Here is a 16,306-nt window from a genome sequence, read left to right on the forward strand (position 1 = left end):
TTCCTGGCCCCTAGCCAGCCCCAAGGAGGGGCACATGGGTGACTCCACTTGAGATGGTGGAGAGCTGGGGCTGTGGATTCCAGTGGGAAGGGGTGATAGGGGAGGAGGAGGCTCCTCCCCCAGGTCTGACTTATTAGGCTGGCTGGTGGTCCCATCCCACCCTGAGAACTGGACTCCTGGCCTTGCAAGGACTGGGCGGGCAGCCCACAAGACAGTGATATCAAAAGTAAGAAGGAATGCCAAGGCCAAGTTTGGAACCAAAAGGAAGACTTCCCAGGCTTCCCCAGGCCCCGCACCTGTGTCAGGTCCGGAGGGGCTGGGGGCACAGGGCCATCTGTGCAGTGTGTCCTGTGGGGCAGGGGGGTGGAGGTCCCTGCTCCCTCTGGCTCAGCACTCCTGAGGACACTACAAAGCATCCATCGGGGCTTCCTTCCAGCTGCCACTTTTCATCCCCTCCAACCTTGGTGTCCCTTCTTCCTCCTGGGCCCAAGTGCATCTATTTACAGAGCCCTGGGATCTCCCGGCATCCCCCTTTCCCACTGCAGTTCCAAAGCCCCAGGAGGCCGAATGGTGGGCTTCTCCCAGGAGGGGACCGTAGCTCCCACTTGGCTGCCCTAGGGAGTTCCTGCAGGCTCCCTTCCCCACCCTGCCCTGCTCCCCAGTAACAACCGTGCACTCTCCGTTGGCGCCTCCTGGCTGCAGCACTCTTGGAGGGGTGAAAGGGCCCGCTCTCCTCTCCTGACAAGGAAGGATGTTTTCTGAGCTCACAGGCCTGACCCTGGATTCACAAGGGCTTGAGTAGGAAAGACTCCCCCACCTATCCACTCCTGGTTCTCTTAAGAGCCACCCAGATGGCGGAAGGAGACAGGAAGGTAACAGGGGGGCAGCTGCCCACCCCCCTACCCCGGCCACCAGCCCTATAAGATCATACAGCCTTAGCCTTCAACCACATCCAATTTGCTCCTGGCAGGTGGCCTTCCCTCCGGACGCCTGCTCCGCCGCCCACCGTCTGCTGTGCTCTTGGGCTCCTGGTAGGGGTTGTCCAGCAGGTAGCGGAACTGGTCGTAGTTCTTGAGCAGGTACTTAGGGGCATACATGTGTTCGCTGGGGTCGGCTGGCGGGTACTCCTGCTGCGTGCCGTCGAACCAGCCCCCCGTGCGGATCAAGCTCCGGATGTAATTGAGGTCCCGCTTGTCCTCGTAGTCACCCCAGCGGGGGAAGTCGCCGTTCTGGGCGGACACCAGCTTGAAGTAGATGCCCTCGGGCGTGAAGCACCAGGAACAGTGCCAGCCGGCGAAGTGCAGGGGGCTGCCCAGCGACCACTGCACCAGGATGTGGCCTGTGCGGTTCTCGTACTGGCGGAAGTTGGGCATGGTGTAGTACTGGCGGCGGCGCAGGCGGATGCCGTCCAGCCCGTACACCGTCTGCAGCATGTCCACCGTGCAGCCCGACACCACCTCTAGGGTGCCCGGCTGCTTCCAGAAGAAGCCGTACAGTGACTTGCGCATGTGGAAGGCGAAGGGCTCCGTCCAGCCGTCGTAGAGCTTGAGGAAGAGCACGCCGTCGCGAGCGGGGATCTCGTCGGCGTCGTCGATGATGAAGACGTCGTCGGGACGCAGGTTGCGCAGCCGCGACACGCCGTCCTGCGTCAGGAAGGTGCGCAGGTAGTCGTCGGCGATCCAGCCGTCCTGCCGCCCGCCCAGCGGGAAGTGGTCCAGGAAGACGTAGAGCACCTTGTGCCGGATGTACTCGAAGGTGCCGTTGGTCAGCATCTCGCGGAACTTGAGCGGCCGCGGCTCCCCGTAGGCCGTGAAGTTGGACTCGCACACCACGAAGGCGTCCACCACGTCGCCCAGCTCGTGGAAGCGCACGTCCAGCAGGTCGAACTCATGGTTGATGTTGATGGCGTTGATGACCCTCCTCGGGACCTCCCGGGGCACCAGGCGCTCCTTGGTGGGCAGGTTGGAGAACTGCACCACGGTGGGCACGCCGCAGCTCGGCCCGTGCCAGCCTGGGAGGCACACGCACTCCACCCACTTGCGCCGCGCGCCGCGGCCCCCCGGCCGCTCCCGGGTGCTCAGCAGCTGCCGGCCCGGGCCCCGCGCCGACGCGCCTTCGCCCGTCTCTGCCTTCTCCTCTGGCCGCCCTGGTGGCGGCTTCTCCAGCGTCTTGGTACCTGGCTTGAAGCAGACGCCCCCGGCTTTGGTGCGGAGGAAGTACTCGGTGGTGTCCTCAGGCAGCACGAAGTCCATCCGGTGGATTTCCTCCGTGGCCTTGCTTGGCGACAGCGGCTGGAGCAGGGGCGAGTGGGAATAGAGTGGGGTACGCAGCAGGTCGGGGCTGCCCGGCTCGGGGCTGGCCTGGGGCGTGACCGGGGCATTGTTCCAGAAGAAGCTGGACACCAGGTTAGGGCTGAGGGAGGCCAGTTCTCGGGGGAAGGTGACATAGGACAGGGTCTTAAAGAAGTGCAGGAAGGAGATGAGGCACAGGCCGGCCATACAGAACATGAGAAAGAGCTTGTAGCGTCTCATCTTCATCCTGCAGGAAACAGGGAGACAGCAGATGGGTCAGGGGTCTGCAGACCCGGGCAAGGGGAGCCTGAGGCTCTTCTGCTAAGGGAGGGAATGGGGAAGGTTTTGTTGCTACCGTGTTTGTGCATGTCCTGACCAGCGCCTAGTGACCCTGGAGGAAGTCACCTCCAGGCGACTCCTGTAGAAGTCAAGCCTGTGAGTCCAACTCACTGCACCAAGGAGGACTCCTGGAAGCCCCAGCATCAAGAAAACCCCACCAGGCTCAGGACCCCTCCACTCCCACAACCTGTCCGCTCCAAGACCACCAGGTCACCACACATACCCCTGGCAACCTGCTCCAGCACCTGGCCCGCCCCACCCTGACTGTACCAGCTGCATTGCTAGGCTTTGCTCCAGGAACAAAATGCATCCTGGGAAAAGCGCAACCCTGCAATGCAGAACCTGCCCCAGGGGGCTTCCAGGCCCCAAGGGAGGGGGAGAGTGGGTCGCAGGCTGCGGAGGTGGGGTTCCTTCCCTGCACCACCCGGGGTGCTTTCTCGTTCTATCTGTCCATCTCTCTGTCTCTTTATCTATCTTTTTTGTGGCTGTATTTACAAACCTTTCTCACTGAAAAAATTCCCAGGTCTCAAGGAAACACTTTTAATTCTAACATATTTAAAGAACAAAATTAAGTAAAAGTTCCCCTTCATTACCCCATGCCAGGCAGTAGATTGATATCCAGCCATAAACAGTTCATGTGTTTGAGGTGTATCACCGGTCTTACATGCAATTTTTCTGTTCTCAGTTTTTTATAATTATTATCATACTTGGTTGGGATGACCTACAGAGCCACAGGAGGGGCTGGGACAGAAACCTGGTCTTTGGCACCTGGTGTTTTCATGTCCCCTTCCGTAGATCCCTGTGTAGGGGACGCTGTCCTTTCCCTTAAAATGTTCCTTTCTGTGGCTTCCCGTTAATGTCTCTGGTTCTTCCTCTGGGTCATTTGGGTGCCTTCCTGCCATACCCTCCCCATATCCTAACTTAAGCAAGGCTCCTCACCATTCTGAACCTCAGTTTCTACATCTGTGAAATGGGCACAGAGTTCCTGCTGTGCAGCAGGTGCTCCCATAAACTTTCGCTTCTTTCAAAGCTCGAGGCTGGAAGACTCCAACATAAATTTTCTCTAAGCTACATGGTCATAAGGCGCAAAATCATGAAATGTTGGACCCAGAACAAAACTTTAAGGACCATCTCCACTAACCCTTTCATTCTGTGGAGGAGGCCCGCCTTCCCTGGCCTCACCTTGTTGAGGAGTCCTGAGTACGCTAGTGAGAAGCAGTCGAGTTGCCGATCCCGCTGGCCAGGGCGGTACTTGTGCTCTCAAGACCCAGATGTCCCCCCTCCTCCAGTTTAAATGCTGACCCCCTGGAGCCTGCTATCGAGGGGCCGGCACAGCTGACTATAGGAGGCAGGACAGTCGGGGGTGAGGGCCTGACCTCTGCTAAATGTCAGCTGCCCCGGGGCAGAGGGGGGACAGGTCTCCACTGGGAGGCAGGAGGGAGGGCTGCCCCTTGGCAACGTTTTGAAGTGGGTCTTCCAGGTTCCTCTCCCCACCATGGGTTCCAGCCCTGCTCTGGCAAAGCGAGACCAGGCAGGCCAGGCCAGCAGGGCGAGTGGAGGGGCAAAGGGCTGAGGCCCAACAGAGGCAGGCGGATAGGAGGTCTTGCTGGGGTAGGGACTAGGCACAAGGCGACACTGCAGAAGCCTCCAGAGTGACCCACCCGAGGGCTTTTAGGACCTGGCAAGGCAGCCCTGATTCTTCTGGCGGATTATTTTTCCCCACTTGGGGCGTGTCTCTGTGGGGCACCCCAGTCCCATACCTTGCTGGACTGAACTGGCCATGAGCTGTGAAGGGCAAGGCCGGGGCTGCCACTCAGACTAAATTCCCTGGCAGCAGTGAACAAAGGCCCTAGGAAGGTAAGTGAAACTCAGGGAGGCAAGTGAATGCCCTGCTTAGAGCAAAGGGGCCCCTACGGCCCTGCTGAGGTCACAATGACCCAACTGCCCCTTGGCTCCCTGGTCAGGTTGGCTTTCAGGATCTAGTTACACCCAGCCAGCTGTGCGCTTCAGAGGACAGACTCACCAGTGCCTGGGATCCCCCTTTTAATCACTGGGGTCTTCAGGGTGAGGCCGTTTGATAAGGCCCCAGCCTGGCTTGTTGCCAAGAATCATGGAATCGAGTGTGTCTCCCTCATCGCTTGGGCTGCTAGGAGGCTCACAGACACACGGGGGTTGGCCCAGAGCAAGTCAGTGCCTCACAGGCCAAGTTTTCCAGGACACCTTCACACACAGCTGCCTGTGTTTTTGAAACTTATTCTTCTTGGCCCGATCCCTTTTTATCTTATCTTCAAGTATTTTGATAAGTGCTTCAGATACATTTTTTAGACTGAATGGCATATTAATAAGAAACCAAATAAATAAATACGCATTGGCCCCTGGGGTCTCATGTAAGTCTCACCAACCCTGGGAGAGTGAGGACTGTGATTGACCCATTTTTACAGGTGGGGAAATTGAGACTCAGAAAGATGATGAGACTTTCCCCAAAGAACCTTAAGAAGGTGAGTGAACAGGACCTGAACATAAGTTCTGTTCCTGAGCCAGCCTCTCCCTCCTGACAGCTGAGACCATAGCCCTCCCTGGAGCAGCTGGCCTGGCTGTGGGCTAAAGCCATGGAACCAAATTTGGCCCCAGCTCCAGCATTTCTACCTCTGTTATAAAGCTTCATCCAGAACCATCAGGTGTAACGATAAAGCTGATGATCGCTGATCCTTACAGGCCAGCTACTGTCCTGAGCATGTTACATGCATGTCCTCACTGAATCCCCCCAACACGCAGCAAGTACCCTTGTCCTCTCCATTATACAGATGAGGAGACCAAGGCCAGAGAGATGGTATAACTTGTTCAGTGACACACAATTAGTAAGGGTCAGACTCGATTCTGTGGGGTCAATAATGGGATTTCATCCAGTGGTAAAGCTGTCCTGGGTCCCTTCCATCTGCCAAGATCAACCCAAGTGGGGTGATAAGGGTCCCAGGGACAGTCCACCAGTGACCAGTGAAGACAACCCAATGGATGGAACAGCCACCATTGCATTTGACCCACACGACCCCCCCGCGGGGTGTCACCCAACCCGTCTCCTCCATTCACTCAGCGACTACTTACTGAGAGCCCACTGGGTGCCAGGCACTGTGCTGGCCCTGGGAGCACAGGGGACGCGGATGACAAGAACCTCCACCCCGTGGAGTGGGCACAGGCATGAGCAGGGCAAGGGACTGCTACAAATCATATAGTACGTTACAAAGAATCGTGCTCTGGAGAAAAATAAAACAGGGTAAAGGATAGGAGGGGGCAGGTTCGGTGGTAATCAGGTGGCCAGGGAGGGCCTCACTGAGGAGAGTGAGGCCAGAAGACGAGGGTGCAGGGGCAGTGGGTTCTGGGCAACAGAACAGCCAGCGCCCAGAAGGAGAGTGTCTGCCGCCCACGAGCGAGGAACCACACGGAGGGCAGAGCGGAGGGAGGTGGACAGGCCAGATCACACGGGGCCCGGGGCCGCGGCCGGCAGTGCGGCTTTCACGGGAGGACGCTGAGCAGAGCCTCCAGTCTGAACAGGCTCACTTGGGCTGCTTGGCTGACAGCGGACTGTTGCCTCCGAGGGCAGAGCAGGGAGAGTGGCGAGGACACTGCACTGTCTGGGCAAGAGGCGGGGCTGCCGGAAGCGGTTAGCTTCTGCTGGATTGCCGACGACCTGGATGTGACGTGTGAGCAAGGAGTCACATTCGGTGGATCCAGGACCTGAAGGATGGACCAGCTTTTGACTGGGGCGGAGGCCACCCCTCAACAGCCACCATGGAGACGGTCAATGGCAGAGCTGGGGCTGGAGGCAGCTCTCTCTTTAGGGTCCTCTCTCTAAGCGCTGCCCTGCCCACTTCAAATGAGACACCAAATCAGAGAGACCGATCCACAGCCCCACCCCTGCCCCTTTCCCAGCCCTCGCCATGCTCAGCCCATCTCCACGGATGTCTGTCTCCCCAGCTGGACATGAGCCCCCTGAGGCAGGGGCCTCCAGAGCCGCCTCCACGTGCTCAGTCACTTGCGCGCGCACAGACTCTAGAATCAGACTGCCCAGCTCCAATCCCAGCTCTGCCATTTCCTATCTGTGTGGCCTGGAGCAGGTGAATAACTTTCCTCCTTTGGCTCATCTGGAAAATGAGGGTTGAATAATAATCCATGTAGAGTGCCTAGCACATAGCAGGAGCCCAATAAGCTTCAGCTCTTCTTTTTTTTTTTTTTATGGTACGCGGGCTTCTCACTGTTGTGGCCTCTCCCGTTGCGGGGCACAGGCTCCGGATGCGCAGACTCAGTGGCCATGGCTCACGGGCCCAGCCTCTCCACAGCATGTGGGATCCTCCCGGACCGGGGCATGAACCCATGTCCCCTGCATCGGCAGGCGGACTCCCAACCACTGCACCACCAGGGAAGCCCCAAGCTTCAGCTCTTCTTATCATTACTGTTATTCTCCTGCCTGGAAGAAGAGTAAGTAGAGAGGGACTTCAGGTGGGGGGCGCAGCTGGTGCAAAGGCTCGGAGCTGAGCCCCTGGCAGGGCCTGGGCCCTGGTGGGTGCTGCCTTGTTTAACAGCAGCAAGGAGCAGAGTGGGAGTCCAAGTGGAGCCCGGACAGAACCTGAGCCTGCCGGGGGGGTGGGCTGGGAAACGAGTGACCCGCGTCCTGGGGCTCCAAGGAAAGTAGGGAAGAACTGTGAGGCTCTCTGGGAGCCTCCCTAGAAGAGCCCCCACACACACATACACACGCTCCGTGAGTTGCTCCCAGCCCCAGGGGCCTGGGTTTCCTGCGTGAAGGTGATGGGGGATGGGCCAGGTGCTTCCTGGTAGCCAGATAATCATGGATGCAGGAGGCTGACCCAGACCCAGGATAGTGGCAGGACCAGCCCACCCTGGGCCTCCTCTTTCTGTACTGACTTGCAGCCATGCCCATGCCCAGGTTCTAGCTGGGCAGATTTTCTTCCTTCCCTCCCTCTTCCCACTTCTCCCTTCTCCTTGTGACCTCTTTCCTTGGGCTCTGCTTGATCAGCTTATGAGGTGAGAGACAGAGCAGGTGAGCCTCGCCCCACGAGCCAGTCACAACCTTGGGGTCTGGGCTCAGGCTGAGTCCAGTGCGGGCTCCTGGCCAGAGAGAAGACAGGTGCTCCCTGGAGGCCACAGGCTGTGACTTTGGGGCTAGCCAGGTGGGCAGCAGCCTCCCGGGGGCAGACGCACCCTGACAGCTGTCACCCGGTGACAGGAGTCTCCTGTGGAGCTCTCCGTGGTCCTGAGCTCACATGCGCTGACCAGGGTCCTAGATTGGCCCTGGGATGCCTTTGGCCAGCCTCACCCTGGCCCCTGCCAGCCTCCTCTGTGGTTCAGCAGCTTCTGTCCTAATGGCCACTTCCCCTGTCTGCCACCCTCTGGCCCCCTTCCCCACCTGCCTTACAACACCCTGGTGACAGCTGTGATCCCTGTGTCCTCAGCTCTGGGAGATCCACAGGGCACTCAACTCCTGCAACTGGGAGAAGGGGCCAGCAGTGAACAGGTCCGACACCTAGTAGGTGCTCAGGGTGCTCTTGGAATATCCATGGGGGAATCTTGGAGGTCGCACAGCCCACCCTCAGTCTCCATTCCTGGCAGGAATTGGCCCATCTACAACCCCCAACCCAAAAGTACCTTCAGATGGACCCTCACCACCACCCATCTGCTTCAAAGGGCATCCTGACTTTGAGCTGAAGGCTGACTTCCACCCCATCCCAGTTCTGCCCCATGTTACCAAAGGGCTCTGCCAGTTCCGTGTGCCAGGCCTTGCTCCTGGCCAGCTCTGTTAAAGGACTGGGCCAACTGGGGGGCTGCTTACTATTGACTGGCACCCACCACCCTGCAGGGCATTCTCAGTGACTCATCTGGCTTTCAGAACCAAGGCCAGAACTGGGGAATCTGGAGCCCCATGGAGGGTCCAGACTCTTCTTCCAAGGTTTGAAGGACCCTGGAAAAAGAATATTGCCCAAACCTTCACCCTAGGCCAGTGTCCCTGCCAAGTGCCCATCTGGCCTCTGCTTGTCCAATTCTTAGTACCGCCCATTCCAGGCCATTTACGCTGCTAGAAATTCTTCTTTCTATTGGCCTAAATCAGCCTCCCTGGAATTTCCGCTGCTACTTCTGGGTTCTTCCTTGGGGTTAAGCAGAAGCAATCAGCGTCTCAGGGATCAGAAGACAGCAACCACCACCTGACTCTGAAACTAAATAAAGGTCTTTCCAACGTGAGGTTCCATAATCCCACACGGGGAAGACAGGCAGAGGAGGTGGCTACAGAATACGATAGATTCCAGAGTTCTGGCAAGATGGGAGAAACAGCTGACGCTGTGTTTATTCCTTCGTCTCTCCTTGTTTTATTCATTCCCTTGGTTCACATCCATCAGGCAGGCTCCACAAAAAACAAGCCTACACCCTGGGATCACTCTACAGCCAGCACATCATCCAGGCTGCTGGCGGACATTTACCAAGAACCTGCTGTGACCAGGCACTGTCGATGCAAGGGCTGGAGAGATATCAGGGGCACATCCATGGGGCCAACCCTGAAGGAAGGTATATGTGTGTCTCCATTTTGCAGATGAGGAAATGGAGGTTTCAAGAGGCTAAGCTGGGGCTTCCCTGGTGGCGCAGTTTTTGAGAATCCACCTGCCAATGCAGGGACATGGGTTTGAGTCTTAGTCTGGGAAGATCCCACATGCCGTGGAGCAACTAAGCCTGTGTGCCACAGCTACTGAGCCTGCGCTCTAGAGCCCACGAGCCACGACTACTGAAGCCCGTGCACCTAGAGCCCGTGCTCCGCAACAAGAGAAGCCACCGGAATGAGAAGCCCATGCTCGCCGCAACTAGAGAAAAGCCCGCACACAGCAACGAAGACCCAACACAGCCATAAATAAATAAATAAATAAATAAATAAATAAATAAATAAAAGGCTAAGCTACTTGCTCAGACAGCCAGGGCTTGTGGGAATGAAGCAGGTGGAAACTGAGACTCCCCAAGCATCCTGCACCTGCCAACAGGTAGACCTGGAGCCCAGTGGGGCTGCAGATTTGGGAGTCCTGTCCCAGGCTAAGCATGAATGTCTTGGCCAAGGGAGGGTCTGGTGTATCATGACCCTCAGTCCCCAGGAATTCTGCTCCCCTGGCACTCCCCGGAGAGAGGGAATCGGCTCAAGGGGCCAGCCCTGGCCAAGGACTCCCTCTGCCCAGGTGACCAGAATGTCCTGGCAAAACCTGCTTACCATGGGCTGGGGGTGGGGGCAGCTGCTGCTCTTCCCATCCACAGATGAGGACACCAAGGCCGAGAGAGGCGAGGCAGAGCCATACTGGGAGCCAGTTCTTGGACTAGCTAGACGGGGCACCCAGGCCACTTCCCTGGGCACAAGGGTCTGGGCCCCACTCTCTCTGCTCTTGGCTCCAATGTGGGAGCCTGGCTGAAGGCTCAGTCCCATGCCCATGCTGAAGCCCACCCCCTCCCTGCTACTCCACAGCAAGCCCCTGTGCACCCTGGCCCTCTCTCTCCTTCCTCCAAACCCCTCCCCACTCCGCCTGACCCCAGCCCCTTCAGCTGCCTGAGGACTTTCCCACAGAGTGGCTAGCATGTGCCTGGGAAAGTTAGTCTCCAAGGCTGGGACCCGCCCTCGACTCCCTGGGGCTTCCACCCCTCTTCCCACTGGTCACTGGCCCACCCAGGACATCAGCTTCTGGTCCCCAAAAGCCCATGGGTGGTGCAGATATAGAACATTTCCACCATCCCAGAATGTCCTATTGGACAGCACTGGAGGCTAAATGGATGAGTCATCCTCAGGCACCAGCCAGTGGGGTGTCTGTGTTCAGAAGCCTGCAGTGGCTCCCACCGTCCAGAACCGAAGTTCACAGCTGTCGTGACCCCTGCGTTGAAAGCTGCCTCCGCCTTGCCTTATTCATGTTAACTCGATGGTCACCACCCAGCATATGCTTAAATCTGTGCCAGCTGTCAGCTGGGGGTTTTATTTACACTTGACCCTCACAACCATCTTCAGAGGTAGGAATCATTGTCCCCATTTTACAGATGAGGAAACTGAGGCTCAGAGGGTAAACCAACTTGTAGAGCATTCCTCTGCTCATCTGTGCAACCCCAGTGCTCTCCAGGGTCTGAGACCCACACAGCCTCCACTTTTAAAGGGGGCAGGGGGAGGTGACACTGGCCTGAGCCCCAGGCCACTGAAGGCTCTGAGTGGAGCAACCCCAACAGCCTGTGCCTCAGGGTGATCAATCTGTTTGCTTCCAGAGCTGTCCAACAGCAGTCTGCAGTGGTGGAAACGTCTAGGCCTGGGCTGTCCATGCACCATCCACTAGCCACGTGTGGCTACTGAGCACTTGAAATTGACAGGGGAGACTGAGGAACTAATTAATAATTTAATTTAATTTTTAGTTTTAATAGCCACGTGTGCTAGTGGCTACTCCATTGGACCGCCCAGCATTAGACAGACTGTGGAGGAGCTGAGACGGGGAGGACACACAGCAGGACAGCCGTGGTGCTGAAGTGAGGGGGCAGTGGTGAGCTGCTGATGAGGTACCTGCTAAATACTAGGTGACTGAGGGAGGGAGCGGGAGGGATGCAGCCCCGGTGGGGGGGGACTGGGGCCAGACATCCTGGGACGGTGAGTGGGGGCTGGAGGCGGGACCTGGGGAAAGTCTGGGAAGGAAGAAGAGCAGAAGCAGAGCCGTGGAGGACAGGCAGGTGCCGGTGGTCAGTGCGAGGCCGGGACACACACTGCCCCAAGCCTGGGGGAGGGGCCTAGGCCTGGATCTGCACAGAGGCCACCTGAGGCAGTGTCCAGACCCTGCAGCCAGATGGCAGGGCTTTGCCATTTCCCTGGGCCTCGGCTTCCTCATCAGTGTAATGGGGCTATAATGGCGTCCATGTCACAGGGCTGTGGTGAGCGGTCCGCATATCTAAAGTGCCTGGAACAGGAAGTGTGTGTGAAACAACAGCTGGTGAGGGGCACACAGTGAACGTTTGTCACAGGAGGAGGGAGACCAAGGCCTCTGAGGTGGAAGCAGAGACTCCTGGGTGGCTTTGGGGACAAGGAGAGGGGCTAGACGCAGAGACATACAAACACCCCACAGAAAGGGCTCTGTGGGCGCTGAGAACAGGTGTTCCCAAATCCGGCACCCCTCCAAGGCGCCCCAGCCTTAACCCTAACCCTAACCCCCCCTCCATGTGACCGGGCACCACCGGACCGTCTCCTCCAACCCCTGCTTCTGCCCTGTCACAGCAAACCTCAGCAGCAACTGGGCTGGTCCCCTGTCTCGCCAACCTCCGCTCCCACACTGTGAATTCTCCAAGTCAGGTGGGGCCTGTGCTCCCCATGCCCAGCCCGGGGCCCAGACAGACAGACGTTCAGTGAGTGTCCGGGACAAGCCAGAGCGAGTAGCACTAGGGCGGAATTTCAGGCACGGGGATCTGGGGGCGCTGGGCCAGGGTAGAGGGAAGCCACCCTGGGGCTGTGAGAGGGCCTTACGGGCATATGAGGACCGAGGTCGGGCCGCTGGTGCTTCTGCTGTGTCCTGGGGTGGGTGGAGAGAGCAGACTGGCCCCGGGCATGGAGCTGGGAGTGAAGCAGGAGCGAGATGGGGGGATGAGGTCCTCACAGAGCTCAGTCCAGTGGAGGGACAGAGGACAGATGAGAGAACTGGCCAACAGAGGATGCCAGGCGTCAGGGAGGGCCTCCCGAGGAGCGGACACTTCAGCCGAGACTCAAGGTCAAGAAGGAGCCACCGCGCAGAGTGGGGACAGCGGCCCAGGCATTGGGCCAAGGGCACAGAAGCCTGTGTGTCGGGAACCCCAGTGCAGCGGCAGCAAAGCAGGGGCCCCAAGTCTTGTGAGGGGGTGTAGGGCCTCGAGGAGTAGCAAGGACACTCCCCACACTTCAGGGGCTCCTTAGGCAGAAGCCTGGGCACCCCATCTTGGTCAGCACCCTCTTGGGTCAGCAATCCTAAGGCTGCTGTGAAAGATTTTCAATCTAAAATAGAACCAGAGGATGTAAAATGGAGAGTCTCATGCATGTGCCCTCAGGGAGACAAAACTTAAAGACCAGGAGACTTGATTTCCCGTAAATGCCAGATTTCCAGAAAACTGATAGCGATGGAATTTTCTTGGATTGGAGGGTTGATCAGAGGTTGCCTCCTAAAACCCTTGGAAAGTTTTGCCAGCGGCAGAATGGAAGATGACCCAGGTCGAGTTGGTCTCACAAAGTGGACCGGATTGAGCTTTGTTTGTGTGACTAGACTGATTCTGTCTGCTCAAGAAGTTTTTAAGGCTGGTCTCCTTTTGTTTCTAATTTTAACAAACCCTCACTGAACTCTCCCCTCTGCAGTCCCTGCCCGTAAATACTACCTACCCCAAACCCTCCACAGACTCGCTCGTAGCTGGCTCCAGTTTGCGTGTCCCAAACTGCAAGTCCTCACCTCTTTGAGCTGGCCTCAGTTTACCTCTTTATTGAAGTCAACACAGCTACACCCTCTAGCTGGGCAGGGCTGGGCAGGGCTGAAGAGCAGCAAGCCCGGAACATTCCTCCCAGGAGATGGCGCCTCCATCACCACCGCCTTCTTCAGGGCAGCTGGCACTTACGGAGTGCGAGTGCCCGCAGGTGCCAGGCGCTGCGTGCGCTGGCCTTACTCCATTATTCTCAAGGCAACTGCGCAGGAGGAGAGGGGCACAGGGGCTGAGGGACCTGCCTGAGACTCAGCTGGCAGCAGTAGGACTCACACCCACACGCCACCGCTGCGGCTTCTCATTCAGGGTTTCCCGCACAAAGTCTAGGCTGCTGCCTTGAGCCTAGCCCGGGCCAAAGGCCCCTGCACGTCTGCCCCGGCCCCCAGCAGGAGCCCGTGGGCCTGCGTTTGTGGGTCACAGTCCTCCCTGGCTCTGGCATGCGCCCAGACCAGCCACTAGAGCCCCGTGCCCAGGAGAGCTGCACCCTCCCCAAACCCCTCTGCCTGCAGCTTCTCCCCCACCCCGGACTCCCCCTGGAACAGTGTGAGTGCCCCCTTCCCCCATGGCACTCTCAATGCTGGGCTGCATTGACTTAAGACCGCATTTCACAAAACCCAGGGTTCCCTGAAAGGCTGAAGGAGCCCCAGGGCCCTTTCCCATCCCCCACCAACTCCAAAGGGAACAGATTACTCTGGACAGGATCCCGTGTCGGGGTCTCCAGTAGCCTGAAGGGGGTCTGGTGCTCTAAAAAGTCGAGAAAAAGCCAGGCCTGGACTTCAGGAGCCCTGGCGGCCTGAAGCTCCTTAGGGGACCTGACTCCTGCAGATCCCTGCCAGGGGTCGTCGCCTGCCCTCTTGCCCACACCCTCCCTCTCTTCAACTTCTATCCCCACCTTCCCCATTATTTTTTCCCTATAGCCCTGCTGGCCTGGAGCTCAGAGACAGTGAGGGAGGGTCCCTCACCGACTGCACCCACCACTCAGGGGTTTCTGTTTGCTTGCAGTTTGCCAGCTGGGCCTGGCCGTATGGCCTGGGGACACACAAACCCCCGCGCCCGTGGCCATCCCTACCAGCGTGTCACCGTATGGGGGGAAGAAGAGGGCCCACCTGAGGCCTATCCCAGAGCCACTCTCTGGCAGGTGCACAAAGTGCTTTAGCTCTAATCGGGTCCTTCCATTAGCCCCCATCACTGTCACAGGTGAGGAAAGGGGTTCAGAGTCTGAGTGACCAGCCTGACTCACCCTCTAAGCGGCAGCAGAGTGGCCGACCCAGCCCCTGGGCCCTCCCGGTCCCCATCACCCCACCCTGCCTTGATCTCTGCCTGGCACCTCCCTGGAACCCCCAGGCCCACCCTCCCCTCACCTGACCCAGTACCTGCCTCGGGTCCTGGCGTGGCTCGCCACAGGTAAGGCAGTGTCCCATCCCGGTGGCTGCAACGTGCTTCCCGACCCCGCTCCCGGCCTATATGGCTTGATGGCAACTGTTTCTCCCTGGAGGCTGTCCCCCAACCCCCAAGCTGAGCGCAGGCAGCAGTTAGGTGGCTACGTGGTGAGCCAACTCTGGCCTGGCCTGACACCAGCTCTGCCCTTCATCAGGGTTGGTTTCCTGGCTCCACCTCTTCCCAGCTGGGTGGCCTCACCTCTCCGGGCCTCAGTCTCCTCATCGACGAGGTACAAACAGCTAACCGAGTGGCAGGGCAAGGCAGCCTCCCCCTGCGGGAGCCACTCCCCAGAGGCAGGAGCCGGGGAGGTGAGGGCACCCGACGTTTCCGTGTCACAGGTGAGGGGCCTGTCGGTGCCTTCCACTCAGCAGACCGCGAGCCCAACTCCTCTTGGAGTCTCTCCCTGCTTGCTCTCTGGGCAGAAGGTCACTGTGACCTGTGCCCTGACTCCCAAGGGGCTGCTGGGCACGTCCAGCGGGACGCGGATGGGACACGGAGGTCCACGCAGAAGAGCTCGGAAGCAAACTCGCTCCACTGGTGGGGCCCAGTGGCTCACACAAAGCAGGGGCTGGGGGTGGGGAGAGGAGCTGGGGGACCTGGGTCTGAATCCGACTCTGCCCATTAGAGAACCTGGGCCGTTCACCTGCACGGGGTCCCAGCTCTCCGGGGGTGGGAAAAGAGGCTGGCCAGGGATGAGAAATCAGAGGGCTCAGAGCAGACCCCCGCACAGCTACCGTACTGCCTGGCTCCACGTCCAAGTCCACCACTGGCAAGGCATTCGTTCTCTGTGTTAGGAATGGCCCTCTCCGGGGTCCTCCTGAGAGGGTGAAGACATAAATCAGGCCCTGGCGCAGAAGGGGGCTGGCCGGCAGAGCTGCCAGCATTCGTGCCGCTGGAGGGTGGGATGCATCAGAGGCCTTAAACACACTGCCCCACACCCCTGGGACTCCTCCTCCCCCCTCCTCCCCCCTCCTCACAATGCAGCTTAGCCCTCGCCTCCCAGGGGGGCGGGGGGTGGGCGCAGCGCTGCAGGGGCGCCTCCACCCCGGCCTGCTCTGGAGAGAAACTTCCTGTTGGTCTGTCTGCCTCCCCTGCAGCCCCCCTGTGCCTCAGTGTCTCCCTCTGTCACATAGGGTCAGCCCCACCCAGTAGGGTGGCTGGAGGACCTCGAGTGAGGAGAGTTGAGAGGACACCCCCAAGTAAGGGGACGTCCCAAGGGCCCAGGGTCTGGGTCATCTCTGTAGGAAGAGGGCTGGGAGAGGCGGGGCGGCGTGCGGTGCCGGAAGGGAGAGAAAGGAGGAAGGGAGAGGAGGCCAGGGTCCAGCCGAGGTACAGCCTAGGCAGCAGGAGACGGCAGTAATGACTCGGGCGGACTATTACTCATTAATAGAGCTTCTGATGGAAGGGCTGAGAAGAACCCGGCGGCTTCCAGTTCATGACAGGAACACGCTGCCAGTCCTTCAGCGAAGTGGACGGAGCCCCGCCCCACGCAGGCCTATTGCTCACATCCTTACAGAGCCCACTGAGGCCAGTGGGGAGGAAACCACCCCCAGAGACCCCTGCACCTCGGGCTTGCAGCTCCTGGCTCACCTCCCAGCCACTCGGGCTTCCAGACCCAAATGACCCGCCCTGGCCCGTCAGGAAGAGAGGGCGGTCAGAGCAGACAAGTCCAGGGGCCGAGACCAGCCCTGCCCTGCCTCAGTCTCCACATCTGTGGAATGGAAATCAGAACACCCACACCT

At 58.9% G+C, this 16,306-nt stretch overlaps 1 protein-coding gene across 1 annotated transcript; it reads right to left on the bottom strand.

Annotated features, from left to right (window-relative positions):
- Positions 1-935: 935 nt before the first annotated feature.
- On the bottom strand, positions 936-2,537 carry MGAT3 (beta-1,4-mannosyl-glycoprotein 4-beta-N-acetylglucosaminyltransferase). Its single transcript, XM_060113865.1, has one exon. The coding sequence runs from the start codon at positions 2,535-2,537 to the stop codon at positions 936-938; it is 1,602 nt and encodes a 533-aa protein (XP_059969848.1).
- Positions 2,538-16,306: the final 13,769 nt, after the last annotated feature.

The sequence above is a fragment of the Mesoplodon densirostris genome, chromosome 11 (assembly GCF_025265405.1).
Source record: "Mesoplodon densirostris isolate mMesDen1 chromosome 11, mMesDen1 primary haplotype, whole genome shotgun sequence".
Classification (NCBI taxonomy): Eukaryota; Metazoa; Chordata; class Mammalia; order Artiodactyla; family Ziphiidae; genus Mesoplodon; species Mesoplodon densirostris.

What these genes read in the sequence shown, in the direction of transcription:
- MGAT3 (XM_060113865.1), bottom strand. Translation starts at nt 2,537, where the DNA reads ATGAAGATGAGACGCTACAAGCTCTTTCTCATGTTCTGTATGGCCGGC.